The sequence below is a fragment of the Arachis stenosperma genome, chromosome 9, assembly GCF_014773155.1.
Source record: "Arachis stenosperma cultivar V10309 chromosome 9, arast.V10309.gnm1.PFL2, whole genome shotgun sequence".
Classification (NCBI taxonomy): domain Eukaryota; kingdom Viridiplantae; phylum Streptophyta; class Magnoliopsida; order Fabales; family Fabaceae; genus Arachis; species Arachis stenosperma.
Window position 1 is genome coordinate 18,884,687 of NC_080385.1, and position 18,314 is coordinate 18,903,000.

The 18,314-nt window shown below is 28.5% G+C and overlaps 2 protein-coding genes across 2 annotated transcripts; one reads left to right on the forward strand and one right to left on the reverse strand.

Moving 5' to 3' along the window:
• The first annotated feature begins 1,198 nt into the window (after positions 1 to 1,198).
• On the forward strand, positions 1,199 to 8,032 carry LOC130948809 (linoleate 9S-lipoxygenase 1-like). The gene is given in 10 exon segments (XM_057877679.1): positions 1,199 to 1,526; positions 3,280 to 3,566; positions 4,821 to 5,061; positions 5,358 to 5,669; positions 5,762 to 5,847; positions 5,968 to 6,075; positions 6,187 to 6,494; positions 6,596 to 6,859; positions 7,065 to 7,357; positions 7,360 to 8,032. Coding segments are annotated over 10 exon segments (2,601 nt in total). The 5' UTR covers positions 1,199 to 1,282; the 3' UTR covers positions 7,818 to 8,032.
• Positions 8,033 to 9,323: 1,291 nt separating this feature from the next.
• Positions 9,324 to 16,849, reverse strand: LOC130948046 (seed linoleate 9S-lipoxygenase-like). Its single transcript, XM_057876756.1, has 9 exons — positions 16,567 to 16,849; positions 13,476 to 13,762; positions 12,965 to 13,205; positions 11,999 to 12,322; positions 11,640 to 11,725; positions 11,442 to 11,549; positions 11,052 to 11,353; positions 10,440 to 10,703; positions 9,324 to 10,346 (listed from the first exon to the last, which is right to left on the reverse strand). The coding sequence occupies exons 1-9, from the start codon at positions 16,796 to 16,798 to the stop codon at positions 9,593 to 9,595; spliced, it is 2,598 nt and encodes an 865-aa protein (XP_057732739.1). The 5' UTR covers positions 16,799 to 16,849; the 3' UTR covers positions 9,324 to 9,592.
• Positions 16,850 to 18,314: the final 1,465 nt, after the last annotated feature.

The window sequence follows — 18,314 nt, forward strand, 5'->3', positions numbered from 1 at the left end:
TATTTTAAGTTTTAGCCCAACTTTTTCATATAATATTTAAAAATTATGATCTAAAAATACTTATAGTCTCGGTTTAAATGTTTAAAAACCATAACTTAAAAGGTTTTATAATTATGATTTTGGGATATGATCTAAATGGATCTATATTCACAAATTTAAAAAGTCTATAGTTACGATTTTAAGATATGATATAAAAAAGTATATAGTCACAGTTTCATCAAATCGTGACACAAAAAGATCTATAATTACAATTTTAATTTGTGATCTAAAACGATCTAGAATCATGCTTTTGAAACACGATTTAAAAGAATTTACAGTGACGATTTTGATCCGTGACCTAAAAGATTTGTGCTACGATTTTAAGCGTGATCTAAAAGGATTTATAAATACGCTTTTTATTAAACAGTGATCTAAATTATGGTTTCAACTATGACTTAAAATAATCAATTATCACAATTTATAACCAAAGTTATTGAGAATCAGACCAATTAATAAACTGATCGAGTGATTGGTTCAAAAACTCAAATACTTTAACCAATTTAAATAAAATAAAATTATTTAATGTAATTTTTATTGAAAAATCTTATGTTATTAATTATTACTTATGTTAACATGTACTAATTAATTATTAATGACGTTATAGTAAGTTTGTCGATTGCATTATTTTATCTCTCATTTGAATCTATAATGTTTTGTTTTGAACTCTCACTATTTAAATAAAACTTTTCTACGAATAATTTTTAACTTCATTATATTAAACTTTTCTCCTAAATAAGTTACATTATTAGGATTATATAAATTAACTTTTATTAGAAGTTAACTTTAGTTTTTATAGAACGTTATTATAGCAACTTTTACACAAATATTAAGCGGTGTATGTTGTTGCCACGTATAAAATAAAAGCAATTTTTTAAAGATAATAAATAATGTAGACCTATTTTCTTCCTTTTTTTTTTTTCTGTTTTCTATATATGTGAAACATATGACTGCATACGGACAAAGAAACTATTAAGCTCTTAAAATTTTACATATGTCAAAAACCGGTTCGTTGTGAATATTAAAAAGGATTCCCAATTAATACATGTAAGAATTATTTTTATAATAAAATAAAGAACCCACGCTAGGCACACTTCACTGAATGAACGATTATGTTTGTAGTTTGTAGTCTATAAATACCTTTATACCTTGGCTTCCATTTTCCTCACACAACCCTCATAATAACTATTCTTCTCTTCACCCTCTCTAAGAAGAAAAAGAAGGAAGTAATAACGAAATAATAAAGATGTTTTCGATTCCAGGGACTGGTATATTCAACAATAACCAGAAGATCAAGGGTACCGTTGTGCTTATGGGCAAGAATGTTTTGGACTTTAATGCCATAACATCCGCCGGAAGCAGTGTTTCCGGCGCCGTCAGCGGAATCTTTGGCACTGTTAGTGATGTGGCTGGCTCGGTTGTCGATGGTGCCACCTCCATCTTCAGCCGTAGCATCGCCCTCAAGTTGATCAGTGCTACCAAGACTGATGGTTTGTCATCTCATCTTTACTGTCACTTCGTAGATGTGTTTCTTCATAGTTGTTAACTTGTTATATCTTAAAGAATTTAAGTTTGATACATCAAATTAAAATTACATAGTAAAAATAACTATTTTTTATTTTAACGGTATTAATAGTTATTAAAAAATAAATGTATTTAAACAAATATATTTAAATAATTGTATAAAATATTTTAGTGCATCAAAATTAATTTTTTTACTAAAAACTAATAAAAGGAAAGAAATAAGTTAAAAAAATACTAGAGGCTAACAATTCTAATATAAAAAGAACATTAATATTAATTCAGATATAAGAGAAAAAAAAAGTGTTTACTACCTAAAATTCCTCAAATAAGTTTGAAGGATAAACTAACTTTAAGTATTAGACGTAATTTTTTAATTAAGAATTATTTAATAAACTAATGAATGAATGAATAAATAAATATTAAGTATTTCAAATTATTATTATTATTATTATTATTATTATTATTGTTATTATTATTAACTCTTTAAATTTTTTTCTTTTTCTTCCTTTCATTTTAAAAAAATGAGATCACAAGCACATCATAAGGAAACAAAAGAAGGGAGAAAAACATATTTGAACATCTAAGGATTTATTATATTAGACAATCAGCGAGATCCAAATTAAAAATAATATTTAATAAGGTAAAGTATTTTTTAGTCTCTAAAAATAGATTAAGTTTTAATTTCGTTTTAAAAGTATAAAATATATTTTTTAATAAATATTGTAATTTATCTTATTTTAATCTTTTAGTCGAAATTAATTCTTTTTTCTAAAAATATTATTTTCTTTTATTATCATCTTTTTTCTAAGTAATGATAATTGTGGTGCTATACGAAGTTATGGTTTTGAGAAAAAGTATGAGAAAAATAACAGAAAGAAAAAAATATGTAATAATAGAAAAAAATGATATTCTTAGAAGAAAAAACTTTAATTTTAACTATATGATAAAAGATTAAAAAAAAAACCGTAAGAAAAGAATAAGAAGTTTTACATGTTAGAAACTAGAGTTTGAGTGTTTGAATAAATTTCGTACCAAACTATAAAAATAATTATTAACATAAAATATAATAATTTGTATTTAAAAATTCAAAATTCATGTAGAAAATAATAGAATATAAATCTTTTATAGTGATTTAAAAGCTGAAATTCGATTGAAGCAGTGGTAAATAATATTATTGTCACTCCATATGTCAATAATTCACATGAATTTTCCGTTTATTTATACTTATTAAGTCATTGTCATTATGGGTCAACTAGCACTCATAACATATGTCCAAATGATTGGATTTTAAAATTAATTTTAGTTCTACCTTGTCTGCTTAATTATTCTTAGCCACGTGTTTATTTTAATATTATTTTTCCAACCCATCTAGTTCCCCCCACAAGAAATATATTTTTGGAAGCTACACCCACAATTATTGGTCCATAATAATAATAATAATAATAATAACTACAAATGAAAGGTAATAATAATAAATATATTTCTATTTACAATTTCCCACAATAATAACTTCAAATGAAAGGTAATTATGATGCCTAATGGGTTCAATTTTAACTACACATTATAGAAAGAAGTATGTGAGTTGTGCTGATAAAATTTGTTTTGTTTATTTCACCCAAAAAAATGTACAAATAGATTTATAAATTTTTTTCTAAAAGGTAGTTGGATGACCAATGAAATAGAAATTAGTTTTTAACATTTATATGTAAATTTTTGCAGGGCAAGGAAATGGGAAAGTTGGAAAGGAAACCTATTTGGAGAAACATCTTCCAACTTTGCCAAATTTGGGAGCCAAGCAAGATGCATTCGATATCCATTTTGACTATGATGCTGATTTCGGGATTCCGGCTGCATTCTACATCAAGAACTATATGCAAGTTGAGTTCTTCCTTGTTAGTGTGACTCTTGAAGACATCCCAAACCATGGAACCGTTACCTTTGTTTGCAACTCATGGGTCTACAACTTCAAAAATTACAAAAAGGACCGCATCTTCTTTGCTAATGATGTAAGTAGAGTCTTTTTACAACTACTAAACTTAAGTTTTAGTTTAGTAAAGTTTTTATTTAAGAGTAATTTATAAAAGTTAATTTTAAAATTATAACATCTATATTTAATAATTAAATTAAAAATAATTTTTAATAAATATAAACAATAACAAATATGTTTGGTAAAATAGTTTTTAAACTTTAAAAATATTTTTGAGGGTTACTTGAAATTGGGTTGTGTTTGAGTTTAAACGTGAGGTCCAAACTCTTAGTGAGGTGGTTTTCGACTTGGCCCGGGTTGTACGGCTGTCGTCTGAGTTGTTCGTGAGGAGATGGGGGTGGTACCTGCAAAACATTCCGATATATTTATAGGTTCCACTTAAATGTATTGGAACTTAAATGTATCTGAGGGTGTCGGTATATTTATAGGTGATGAACCAATAACCACCGTTGAAGTAGTTCCACTTCTGATGGTGAATAACCGTCCCTTTATCTTATGGTTGTTGAGATCTCTCTTCTAGAAGTGTAAGAGAGATATTAGGGGGTTAGTTATAACTTCTTTGGGAGTGAAGGAGGTATTTCAGACTTTTTCTATTTTTGGGTCTAGTTTATGCTTTGGACTAAGTATGAACAACATTAATAGACATTAATGTAAGAATTAATTTAAATATTAATTATTATATAAGATTATATTAGATTTTTTTAATTTTAATAAGCACATACCAAATTTAAAAAATTATCTCTTAGGTGCTTTTACAAATACATAAAATTTTTTAATTTACCAAATACAAAATTAGGTACTTACAAATGTTGTCTATCTTAAATTTTTCACTAATAGAGACTAAAGGTGCCCTTATTTCTTTATTTTTTAACCAAAATTTTTTTTACATATTTTTATAAATTTAATAAAATAACAAAATATTAGAAGTCGATCAAGGATATAATTTTTGTGATGTTTATAATTATGTGACAATTATTATATCTCTAGAATTAATTACTTTTATATTTGAAATTAACTCTCAGTAGGATTGAGTTCTAACTTCTAAGACATTCAATCGTACCAACAAAATATTCTAGTAAAAGAAAAATACATAAATATATTATATTTTAAATAAAAAACAAAATAAATAAATTTTTATTCAAATAAAAAAACCAAAAAATTAACAACACTTTGAAGTTAAGGTAACGGTATTTTAGGTGACGGAAATTAACCGTTGTTAAAGGTTGTGTATGTATATGAAAAAAATAACATAATTGAATATACTACATTTCAGGTTTATCTTCCAAGTGCAACCCCGGGTGCACTAGTGAAGTACAGAAATGAAGAACTGGAAAATTTAAGAGGAGATGGAACAGGAGAACGCAAGGAAGCAGATAGAATCTATGATTATGATGTCTACAATGATTTGGGTAACCCTGATGTGGATAACAGCCTTGCTCGCCCCGTTCTTGGAGGATCTTCCGAATATCCTTACCCTCGCAGGGGTAGAACTGGCAGACGCAAGACTAAAAAGGGTTAGCAATTTTTTAATTTGTTTATAACCATATAGTATTTTTAATTATTAACAGGATAAATTATTAGGATGAAAATTTATATGTAATTATTTTTATGTGAAGTTACTAATTGAGATCCATTAAATAATTTGATATATTCAGTCACAAAAAAAAAAAATTTGATATATTTGACTAAATTATTATCTAAGACCAATTAACTGTGAACTTCAGGTAAAGATAATTTACTGTACTTAGAGTTTTAACCTATTATTAAACATATTCTCCAAGATAATAATGAAAAGTAAAATTTTGAACAGATCCCAAGAGTGAGGCACCAAGCTCAAGTACTTATGTTCCAAGAGATGAAATCTTTGGTCACTTGAAGTCATCGGATTTCCTTACATATGGAATCAAATCTTTGGCTCAAAATGTTTTGCCAAGGCTCCAATCAGTGTTTGGTTTAAACAGTGAGTTTGATAGCTTCGACGATGCTCGTTCATTCTTTGAGGGTGGAATTTACCTCCCTACTGATATCATCAGCGATATCAGCCCCTTGCCAGTTCTTAAGGAAATCTTCCGTACAGATGGTGAACAAGCTCTCAAGTTCCCTCCACCTCATGTCATCCAAGGTCCATTATTAATTATATTTGTTTAATTCACTGTAAAGAAAAATAATTTCATAATCAGTTTTTCATTTCTTTTTTTGTGTTATGGCTAATAGTTAGTAAGTCTGCATGGATGACTGACGAAGAATTTGCCAGAGAGGTGATTGCTGGAGTAAATCCCAATGTTATTAAACGCCTTGAGGTAAGTACTCTTTAAAAGAATAAATTGTTTCTCATATTCAACCATGTCTTATATAAGATTCATACTATGTCAACAAAAAGAACCAATTGTTTCTGATATTTTATTTTCTTATAATATTAGGTGTTTCCACCACAAAGCACACTGGATCCCTCAATTTATGGTGATCAGACGAGTACAATTACAAAAGAAAGCCTTGAGACTAACCTAGAAGGACTTACTGTTGATGAGGTCATTAATTAATTAATGACATATATTTCATACAAATCCATATATAAATAGCTTCTTTTTTTAACTCAATTAAGAAAACAAAATATTGATACATGCAATGTAATGTAACAGGCGCTTGAAGGGAACAAATTATTCATCTTAGATTACCATGATGCATTCATGCCATACTTGAGGAAGATAAACGGGCTTAAGACTTCAAAGGCTTATGCAACAAGGACAATCCTGTTCTTGAAAAATGATGGAACATTGACACCATTGGCCATTGAATTAAGTGTGCCACACCCTGGCGGAGACACATTTGGTGCTGTTAGCAGAGTTGTCTTGCCTGCTAAAGAAGGGGCTGAAGGTACTATTTGGCTTCTTGCCAAGGCTTATGTCGTCGTCAATGACTCATGTTATCATCAACTCATGAGCCACTGGTATAACTCTCCTTTTTTTTTTTTTCAAATTTCACTAATTTATATTCTTATTTGAGTAGACATTCCTAATTTATTTTTCTTTTCATGTAACAAATTAAAAGGTTGAATACTCATGCTGCAATGGAGCCATTTATCATTGCAACATACAGGCATCTTAGTGTGCTCCATCCAATTCACAAACTTCTAGAACCTCACTACCGCGACACCATGAATATCAATGGACTTGCAAGACAATCTCTGATTAATGCAGGTGGTATCATTGAGCAATCATTCTTGCCTGGAGCATTTTCTGTGGAGATGTCTTCTAAAGTTTACAAGAATTGGGTTTTCCCTGACCAAGCTTTGCCTGCTGATCTTATTAAGAGGTAATCATAATCTTTATATACATTGTAATTATGTTATTAGACAGTTAGTGAAAGAGACCGACTACTCACAAGAAAATATCTTCATGTGAAGATAATAGTTAAGAACTGCTAGATGGTTTGACGTATTTGATTAAACTGTTTAACATAAGATTAATTATTTCATTGATGATGACAAGTCATTATTGTATTGTTTATCTTGATTCAGGGGATTGGCAGTTGAGGATCCATCGGCTCCCCATGGCGTTCGCCTCGTGATCGAGGACTACCCTTATGCAGTGGATGGACTGGAGATATGGGATGCAATCAAGACATGGGTCCAAGACTATGTCTCCTTGTACTACGCTTCAGATAGTGAAGTCACAAAAGACACTGAACTCCAAAAATGGTGGAAGGAAGCTGTAGAGAAGGGTCATGAAGACCTGAAAGACAAGCCGTGGTGGCCAAAACTGCAAACTCTTGAAGACTTGGTTCAGTCATGCAGCATTATTATATGGATCGGTTCGCCCTTCACGCAGCTGTTAACTTCGGCCAATATCCTTATGGCGGCTTCATCCTGAACCGGCCAACAATTAGCAGAAAATTCTTACCGGAACTCGAAAGCGAGGAGTATCAAGAATTGGTTACAAACCCTCAGAAAGCTTACTTGAGAACAATTACAGGGAAATATGAGGCCCTGGTGGACATTTCGGTTATTGAGATATTGTCAAGGCATGCTTCTGATGAGGTGTATCTTGGGCAGAGAGACAATCCAAACTGGACATCGGATTCGAAGGCGATACAAGCCTTCAAGAAATTCGGAAACAAGTTGGCAGAGATCGAGGCGAAGATCGAGCAGAGGAACAAAGAACCAAGCTTTAGAAACAGAATTGGACCTGCTCATATGCCTTACAGTCTTCTCCTTCCTACCAGTGATGAAGGCCTTACTTTCAGAGGAATTCCCAACAGTATCTCTATCTAAATTGAGTGCCTGCGTTTTCCTTTGCAGATTGTTACTCTTGTAATAACAGAGATGCAAGTTTGTTTTATGCATATCTTTGTGGTATTGTCATGTGCATGTTAGATTCCACCTCAACATTGTGCTTGGATATGTATGTGTCATCAGTTTGCTCCCTTGTTACTATGATGAATAATAATAATATTGCACCTTTTAATAAAAGATATGCATGTTATCTATGTGTAGTCCTTGTGTGTATGTGTAACAAATTATTAAATGTACATCAAGTTATACATAGTTGCCATGAATAATGCTTATTTTAGACATCTTTATGAAATACCAATTAATAAGACGAAGCTAATTACAGTTAGGCAATGAAATTGTGTAAATATAAAACAAAAATGTTATGAAAATTGTGTAAATATAAAAGAAAAATGTTGAATGAACAAATTAATTATTTTTTTTGTTCATGGTATTTTTTAGTCCAGGCCAATGACTAATCCGTCGCAGATCTGAGCTCTATTTAAGAGTCTGCCGCTGGCCAATGAATTAAGCGGACAAGTGAGCTGACCACTCGACCAACCCAAATTGATTGAACAAATTAATTTATAATTAAAGGGATTTCAACTAAGCTCTTTTAAAATAAGAAATTGGTTTAATTGCCTTTTTCTTTCCTTTTTACTTATTTTTTTGGTAGCATTTGGAAAAGAAATTGAAGGTAAAAGACGAAGACTAAATTAAGTCTCTATATTGTATTTGATATAAAATGTATATGATTGAGTTATGTTTCAGTATCTTGTCTAATTTAAAATAATAAAAAAAAAACTTAAATAAGTGAGATTGCCAAAATACCCTTACTAATAAAACCCAACCCCTTTTCTACTGTGCTCGCTGCACTGCCTCAGTTCCAATTTTGCACTGCCTTAATCTCTCCTACTACTCTTTTCTTTTTTTTTTTTAATTCTCATTTTAAAATTCTCTTGTTATGAGTTGATGAATCTGATTTTGATATATGTTGATGAATCTAATTTTGATATATGTTGATGAAATTGTTGTTGTTTTTGGTATTATTAATGATGGTTATGCTTTAGAGATGGCAAAGATATGGTGGTAGGAAATAAAAAAGAAAAATAAAAAATAACATACATTTTTTTATAATAACAAAATTTTGTGACAAAGATATGAAAAATTTTCTAAAATAATTAGACAATTTTTTAAAGAAAAACATAACAAGTAAACACAAAAATTTTGTGACTAACAAACATATAATTGTTTAAAGAGATATATAGAAATTGTTAATACATATATTTGCTCTAAGATATAAAACTAACAAAGGGTGGATTATCATATATGATGATGAAAATCTAAATATAGGTTCTTTTTTAACAATAGTGATCGTACTAAATTACGTTAGTTTCTTTCTTCTTCTTTTTCTCTTTTCAAATTATACTTTACATTTTTTATTTTAACGTATGTTTCTTACGCATACATTTTTATTCGCAATGATACAAGTCATATATCAAGAAGAAAAAAAAGCTTAAGAACCAATGATTTTAATTTATATTGGCCAACATTGCAATCCAACATTTTTAGCCTAATAATTTAACACAATACTTCCTCTAAGTTAAAAACATAAATTGTGTTGGTCTGTAATATTGCTCCAATAAAGCCTATGTTAAATGCTAACCAAGATGGGCATTATTCAAATACAGTAATATGACCATATGGATGACATGCATCATCATGGTGTTATTAGAAATGGCAACAAATAAAAATGAAACTCCAAAGAAACCCTATTTTCAGATGGAGATACTGTTAGGGATACCTCTGAAAGTTAAGCCTTCAGTGCTAGAAGGAACAAGCAAAGTATAGGGAAGTTCAACCGGTCCAACCCTATTGCTCAAACTGGAATCCTTGTTCCTTTCTTTAATCTTACCCTCAATCTCTGCCAACTTGCTCCCAAACTTGTTGAAAGCTTGGATTGCCCTTGAGTCACTTGTCCAGTTAGGATTCTCCCTCTGCCCAAGGTACACTTCATCAGAGGCATGCCTTGACAAAATCTCAATCACTGAGAGATCAACAAGGGTCTGATACTTAGGTGTGATTGTTCCCAAATAAGCCTTTTGAGGATTCTTCACCATCTCATCATAATCTTTAGTTCCCTTCTCCGGGATCCATCTTCTACTTAGAGTTGGACGGTTAAGGATGTAACCTCCATATGGATACTGTCCAAAGTTAACGGCGGCATGAAGCGCCGAAGCCGTCCATATAATGATAGAGCAGCATTGAATCAATTCTTGAATGCTTTGCATTTTTGGCCACCATGGCTTGTCTTTTAAGTCTTCATGACCCCTCTCTACAGCTTCCTTCCACCATGCTTGCAGTTCTGAATCTTTCTTAACTGCTTCATCTGAAGGGTAGTACAAGGAAACATAGTCTTGGACCCATGTCTTGATTGCATCCCATATCTCTAGTCCATCAACTGCATAAGGGTAATCCTTTATCACTAGGTTAAGGCCATAAGGTGAAGAAGGATCTTGAATTGCCAATCCCCTGTATCAAACACAAACAGTTGAGTTGGATCATGAAAACCAATTATTAAGTATTTGACACCCCAAGATATATTGCTTAATATTATTGCATTACCTCTTAACAAGATCAGCTGGTAAAGCTTGGTCTGTGAATACCCAATTCTTGTAAACAGCTGAAGACATCTCTATGGAATTGGGGCCAGGCAAAAATGATTGCTCTATGATGCCACCTGCATTGATTAGTGCTTGACGAGCAAGTCCGTTGATGTTGATGGTGTCACGATAATGAGGGTGTAGGAGTTTACTAATGGGGTGAAGCACACTAAGATTCCTATTTGTTGCTATGGCAAATGGCTCAATAACTGCGTGTGTGTTTAACCTATAATCCCCATCAACAAAACAAGATCAATAACCATATCATATTAATCAATTAGTCTATGAAAAATACAACCATAATTCAAATTAATCACTTCGTAAGTTAGATGAAGATATGCTTGTCATGTAGCATGATAACATGACAAGTTAATGTCACATATAATAAAATGATTGGTTGATATGTGACACTTGACGTGACACATCATTTAACAAACAGAAAAATCAATTTATCTTATACTTGTAGTTTTTTTAGACTAATTTAAAAATTATATTATCTTTAAGAAATGAGACCAATTTGAATATTGACCAAATACTCATTCAAGATTGAGTTAGTTCGATAAATTATACATACCAGTGGCTCATGAGTTGATGATAACATGAGTCGTTGACAATTACATGAGCCTTGGCCAATAGCCAAATTGTGCTTTCAACACCTTCGGAAGCAGGCAAGATGACTTTACTAACAGCACCATATTGATCTCCACTAGGATGTGGCAAACTTAACTCAATGGCAACTGGCTTCAATTTCCCATTGTCACTCATGAAAAGGAATGTTCTAGTAGCATAAGCCTTTGCAATTTTGTTGATCCTTTCTAGATATGGCATGAAGGCATCATGGTAATCCAATATGAATAATCTATTACCATTAAGTGCCTGTACCATGTATATGTAATTTCAATTAATTAAGCATATGAGTTTGATTATGTGGATATGTATGTACTAGAAATTCTTAATAATATACCTGTTCCACTGTGAGGCCATCTAGGTTAGTCTCCATCTCTTGTTTTGAAACTTTACTGTTTTGGTCACCGTAGATGGTAGCATCTAGTGTGCTTTGGGGTGGGAACTCCTGTCATTTTGTTAAACAATATTATGAGAAAAACTTAATTTTTTAATGGTTAACTACTATATAAATCTGGTAGAAACTGTTTGAACTTACTTGAAGACGTCGAATCACACAAGGATTTACACCAGCAAGCATTTCTCTTGCAAATTCTTCATCAGTCATCCATGCAGATTTGCTAACTGTTTCAAATAATTAGAAAGAATTAATTAATTAATTAACTAAGTCAAAACGTTGCATTTCTTAGGCACCAAGTTATTTATATTGTTATAGTTAGTTTAAGGTGAAAACTCAGGTGAAATCGACTTCACTTGAAGTTGATATCTGAGAGCCGTTAAATGAAAATTTAGTCAAATTAGTCAAATCATCTAACGACTTTTAAGTATCAACTTCATGTGAAGTCGACTTAACCTTAGTTTAATTTTATGGGGACATACATAGACACAAATATATACCTCTGATTACATGAGGTGGTGGGAATTTGAGTGTTTGTTCGCCATCAGTCCGAAATATTTCTTTGAGCGCCGGCAAGGGACTAATTTTACTGAGCATATCTGTGGGCAGTTTGACTCCTCCTTCAAAAAGTTCTCGTACTTCGTCGAAGCTATCAAACTCATTCGGTGTGAAGTCTAAATCGAAGATCAACGATTCGAAAAGAGGCAACACGTTTTGAGACAAAGATTTGATTCCATATATGAGGAAGTCAGATGATTTCAAGTGACCAAAATTTTCGTCTCTTGGAACATAAGTCTCCGTTGGTGGAGTCTCACTTTTAGGATCTATTCAGAATAAAAAAAATAAAAGTCATTATGTGCGATAAATAATGCTCTACAATACGATCTATGTTTGAGTGCAACCACTTTTTTGTTTGTTAATATACTACATGAGAAAATAAAATGCATTTATTAATGCATTGATCATTAGATTTATGTTACATTAATGACGAATATTAGTTTTGTTAATGATGATGCTCCTTTTTTGTCAACAAGTACGTACTTCATCTTTAAATTACTAATTTTACAATAGTGAAAATTTAGCTGAAGTCGACTTTAGGTGAAGTTGATATCTGAGAACTGTTGGATAAAAAAATTAGTCAAATAAGTCAAATTATCTAATAACTCCCAGGTATTAATTTCACGTGAAGTCCACTGCACTTGAGTTTCTACCTATCTTTTTCAAAAAATACTATTTATATGCCAAAATCAACTACTAAAATCAGTCACCAATGTATTTGTATACATGTATGATTTAATTTATTTTTAATGTGTATTTATATTCTAACATATATATTATACTGATGACTTTGGTGACTGATTTTAGTGTACACGTAGTATCCCTCTATTTTTTTAGACTAATTTATTAACATCTTAAAATCTCGACGGCTAAATTGATAATTTGATTACACTTTAATTGAGTTTTACCTTTTTTGGTTGGTTTTCTACCAGTTCTAACTCTTCGAGGGTAGGGATAAGTGGAAGAGCCTCCAAGGATTGGGCGAGAATACTTTTCACCACGATCTGGATTACCTAAATCATTGTAGACATCATAATCGTAAATCCTATCGTATTCTTTGCGCTCTCCTGTTCCATCTCCTCTTAAGTTCTGCAACTCTTCTTTTCTGTACTTCAATAGTGAAGCAGGTGTTTCACTGGGTAAAAACACCTGCAATATATTTATATATAAATTGAAAATTCTAATAATTATTATTTTTATAGATATAAATCATGTAATTTTTTATCATTTATTTCATTCTATCAACTTAAACTTAGTTTAAATTTTTGAAAAAAATAATTTAATTTTATGAGATGATATCAAAACTTCTATGAACTAAAAATAGAAAATATAATTATTGATGTATTTCTTCTTATTTTCTTAAACTTGGAAAACTATTGAATTGGGTTATGTGACGTTTACACATGTATAAGGGCTTACGTTGTTGATAAAGAAGATGCGGTCGTTTTTGTAATTTTTGAAGTTGTAGACCCATGAGTTGCAAACAAAGTGAATGGTTCCGTGGTTTGGAACGTCTTCAAGAGTAACACTAACGAGGAAGAACTCAGTTTGCATGTAGCTTCTGAGATAAAATGCTGCTGGAATTCCAAACTCGGCATCATAATCAAAATGAATATCGAATGCTTCTTGCCTTGCTCCCAATGTGGGTAAGGTTGGAAGATGATTCTCTACATAAGTTTCCTTTCCAATTTTCCCATTTCCCTTTCCTGAAAAAAATTGTAACAACAAAATGTTAAAAAAAAAATTGCAGTGATATTCAGCTTTGTTTGTTGGCTCTTCTACGTTCTAACATAAAAGAAGCACATTCTATTTTTGGTAAAAATAATTATTTATTTATTTTTTATTTATATATTTATACTTCTAAAAAACTAAAAAAAGATAGAAAATAATCAATTTTTGCTTTTTTTTTTTTGAGAAGAAGGTAAGAATAAAGAAGCAACTGAGGAGAGAGAAGAATAAATCATTAATTTACAAATTTATTCTCATAATTTTTTGAAAGGAATAAATGCATTCTTTTAAAAAAATACATACCTTTAAAATTTGATACTATTATACCAATATTAAAAATCAGACAACCAAAATCTTGTTAGAACTAAATTTAATTTCATTTTAAAATTTAAAAAAGTTGTTTTGGGAAAAAATTATTCTAAAAAACCGTTAGAAAAATTTAATTATTAAAAATATTTTTAATATCAAAATTATTAAGAAGCACCAAATTTTTTTATAATATTTATAATATTTAAGAAGAACGACAAAATTTTTTTATAAAAAAATAAATATATCTTTAATTATTTATTTATTTTTCATAATCTTTATATTAACAATTTTTATTTCTCCTAAAATAATAGTAATTTTTATTAATTATTTATTTTTTGTTTTTGTGATCTTTCATCCTTTTTTTTTCTCATTAATAATAGAAACCCAATATATAAACCCAACTGCGTTATAAACATCTCAAAAGAATGATAACCATCGTAAAAATGTACATCACTAAAAAAAAGCCTGTTCCCTAAAAATAAAATTACTTAGACGTGACATTTTTATCCTAGGATGATTGTCCTTCACTTTGTCTGCAATAAATAATGGATCATTCTTGTGAAATCTTATAATTTTCATCATATATTAGACTGAAACCGAAAATTTCATGTATTTTGAGTCATGTGACTTTTTTCCTTTGATCTATGTTCAATGCTTGCACTATTGGCGTATCCAAGCATGATTTGTACATTGAGCTTATGTTGTTATACCCAATGAGAGAAAAAAAAAATGAAAGATTACAAAAATGAAAAATAAATAAAAATAAATAATTAATTAATAAAAATTACTAAAATATTAGGAAAAATAAAAATTATTAATTATGAAAAATAAATAATGATATATTTTATCTTTTTATAAAAGAATTTGGTTTTTTTAAGTATAATAAATATTATAAAAAAATTTAGCCATTTTTAATAATTTTAATATTAATTTTTTTAATAATTATATATTTTTAACTGTCTTTTAGAATAATCTTTTCTTATTTTAGTGTGTCCTCATTACATGTATGATGTATGTATGTATAAAATTTTATTTTTTATATTTCATATTCTTATTAAAAATAAATGTTTTAATTAAAATAATATAGAAAATATAATATAACTATTTTTTCTTAATAATTTATGTAATCATTTATTTTATTTTATAGAAATATATAAATAATACATTAATTTTTTTTAAAAGTATCATATGATAATATAAAGTAGTATTTTATTATGTATGATCCTAATTGTAATTTTATTTAAAAAAAGTACATACATATTTTTTATATTTAAACAATTTAACTGTTTCTAATTCTGACACATTTTTATAATATATTCAAACATAAAATATTTTTTTATCTTCCATTTCAAATTTTAAAAAATAGGGCATTCCTCCTTGCACAATATTTTATGCCCTAACTATTTATAAAAATATTAGCAACATGCGTTGATGAAACTAAAGAGTAGTAATATATATAAAATTGTCATTTAATTAGTGAATAAATTAGCATAACAACAAGAGTGGGTAACAATGATGTTTTTTTTTTTTTCGGTGGTTAGGTAACAATCATGATTATTGGATATGACCCTATCTTAAAGAATGGAAAATTTTTTAAATATATTTAATACAATCATGATTATTGGTCAACTTTTTCTTGTGCATAGTTTACGTACCTAATTCACTAATTCAGTATAAAATTCTTTTCCAATTTTTATATTCATTATCTTAAAAGTGTTACATATAAGGTTTAAAGAGTATAGGTAATCAATGTATTCGAAGTACTAGTTAAAATGAGTTAAGAAACCCCCCCCCCCCCCCCTTTCCCTCTCTTCAAAATTGCAATATATTTAAAACTAAATTTTTTATAAATATATATATATATATATATATATATATATTATATTAAATTTTTGCGATAAATAATATTACAAGGTTTTTACACAATGCAAATATGTTTTTTTACACACTAAGTAGATTTAGTTTACATATATATGATTAATTAACAATATAAAATTATAATATATTAAAAGTAAATATCATTTTTAAACTAATTTCTGATATTATTAATTCTTTGTTTCAAAAGGCCAGTTAGAGTTGATTGTCAAACACAAGAACTTGAAAGACAAGAAGACAGAGTAATCCAAATAGTAGACTAAAAAAAAGGAATTATGTTATTTAATTTAGACAATTCAACCAGCCTTATAAACATTTTCCAAAAAAAAAAAATCTTTCTAACTTTTTAAAAAATTAAAAATCTTTTTGCATATTACAAAATTTAAAATTAAAGGTAGAAATGATATATATATATATATATATATATATATATATATATATATATATATATATATATATATATATCAAGAGGACCAACAAAAAATTCTGTGAGAAAAAGCAACTTTTAGTGCTTATTATGTATTAGTAGAAAATATGTTTTCCCTTATCAAAATATGATTTCATCGAAGAAATGATGATGAAAAAGAAATTAACGCACCATCAGTCTTGGTAGCACTGATCAACTTAAGGGAAATTTGGCGGCTAAAGATGGCAGTGAGATCATCAACTGCATGGCCAAGTAAGTCAGTGGCAGTGCCGAGGAGGCCGTCGAATGCCCCGGCAACGCCACCGTTGGGGATGGAGGATATGGTGTCGAAGTCCAAGACATTCTTGGGCATCAACACCACAGTCCCCTTGATCTTTTGACCCTTGTTGAAGAGAAATGACATCTTTTCAATTTGTTCTTTCTTCAATTTACACAAAACTCTTATATTGGAAGAAGCTGGTTTCTTGTGACGATGCAAAGGAATGTTTTGTGCTATTTATAGACCAAGTAACAAGTACAATCTATGACCAAAAGTATGGTCCACATTAATCAAATTAGATACACTAAAATCTATTCACACTAAAAATATTAGATTTGATTAGATATTTATATTATTAATTATATTAGGTGTATTCTAAAGAAAAAGTCTAAGACAACAACTTTATTAAATTCTTGTCAACATGTACTAAAAAAAAAAGTAAGTAATTTTATATCATTTGATGAAATCTTACACCATTAAAAATATTATTGATGGTTACTTAATAGCTATAAATCACAAAAGTTACTACCCCCTAATACTCCTCGTATTCTAAATCATCAAAATCATCTACTAACAAAATAGTTCTATTTATATTGTTAGAAGTATAAATACTTTCACTACAATTTAAAATTTTTTCGAATAATAATAATAATATTTATTTATTTATTTTTATTAAATTATTAAATTTAATTTTTAAAATATTTTTTTATTCATTTTTAAATACTTGATAGTAAATTTAAAAATTTTATATTAGATATTTGTTATAAAGATCAATTCTTAAATTTAAACGAGATTAGTATTCTTTTTTAAAAATTAATTTAAAAAAATATTATTTATTTATTAGTGTTTCTTTTCTTAAAGTTAACTTTAATTTTTGTCTTAATAATTGCATTAATTGAAAGAACTTTCTCAATTATGAATATCATTAAGAATCCGTTACTTCTAATTATATAGGAGGTAAATTTCTAAATAATTGTTTAGTAAATATATAGAAAGAGAAACATTTTAATTGTATTGTCAAGCAAAAGATTATTTAATCTTTTTCAAAATATAAAACTTAAAAAAAATTAAAATATTATATGTTATTATTTTAAATTACTATTTTAATTTGTTAATTAGATATTTTGAAGACTAATCATATTTTACAATAACAAAATATATTTATAACAATAATCATATTACGTGTACATAAAAAATAACCACTTTTATAGAATATATGTTAACAATGAATTCAATAATATATGTATTTATTATTATATTTTGGTAGCTAAATTTTATGTATACATAATATGTTATAAAAATTATTATGTTATATATACTTTAATTATTTCCACTGTCAAAATCGTTTGGATCTATTATTGTCTACTAATATAAAATATTTATTAGAATACAAAATACATATTAAAAATGAATTAAACAAGATATGTATTTATATAAAAATATATATAATAAATAATTTTAGTAGTTAATTTTAATATATACATAATATTTTTATTATATTTTTTAGACTCAGATATTGATTATTACTGGATTAAAAAAGGTGAAAATACCTATTTACTCTTTTACACATAAAAATTATTTTTTCGCTCTTTTACACTTATTTGTTTTAAAATTATTATTAAATAATATTTTTAAATAATAAAAATAAATCAATTAAGTT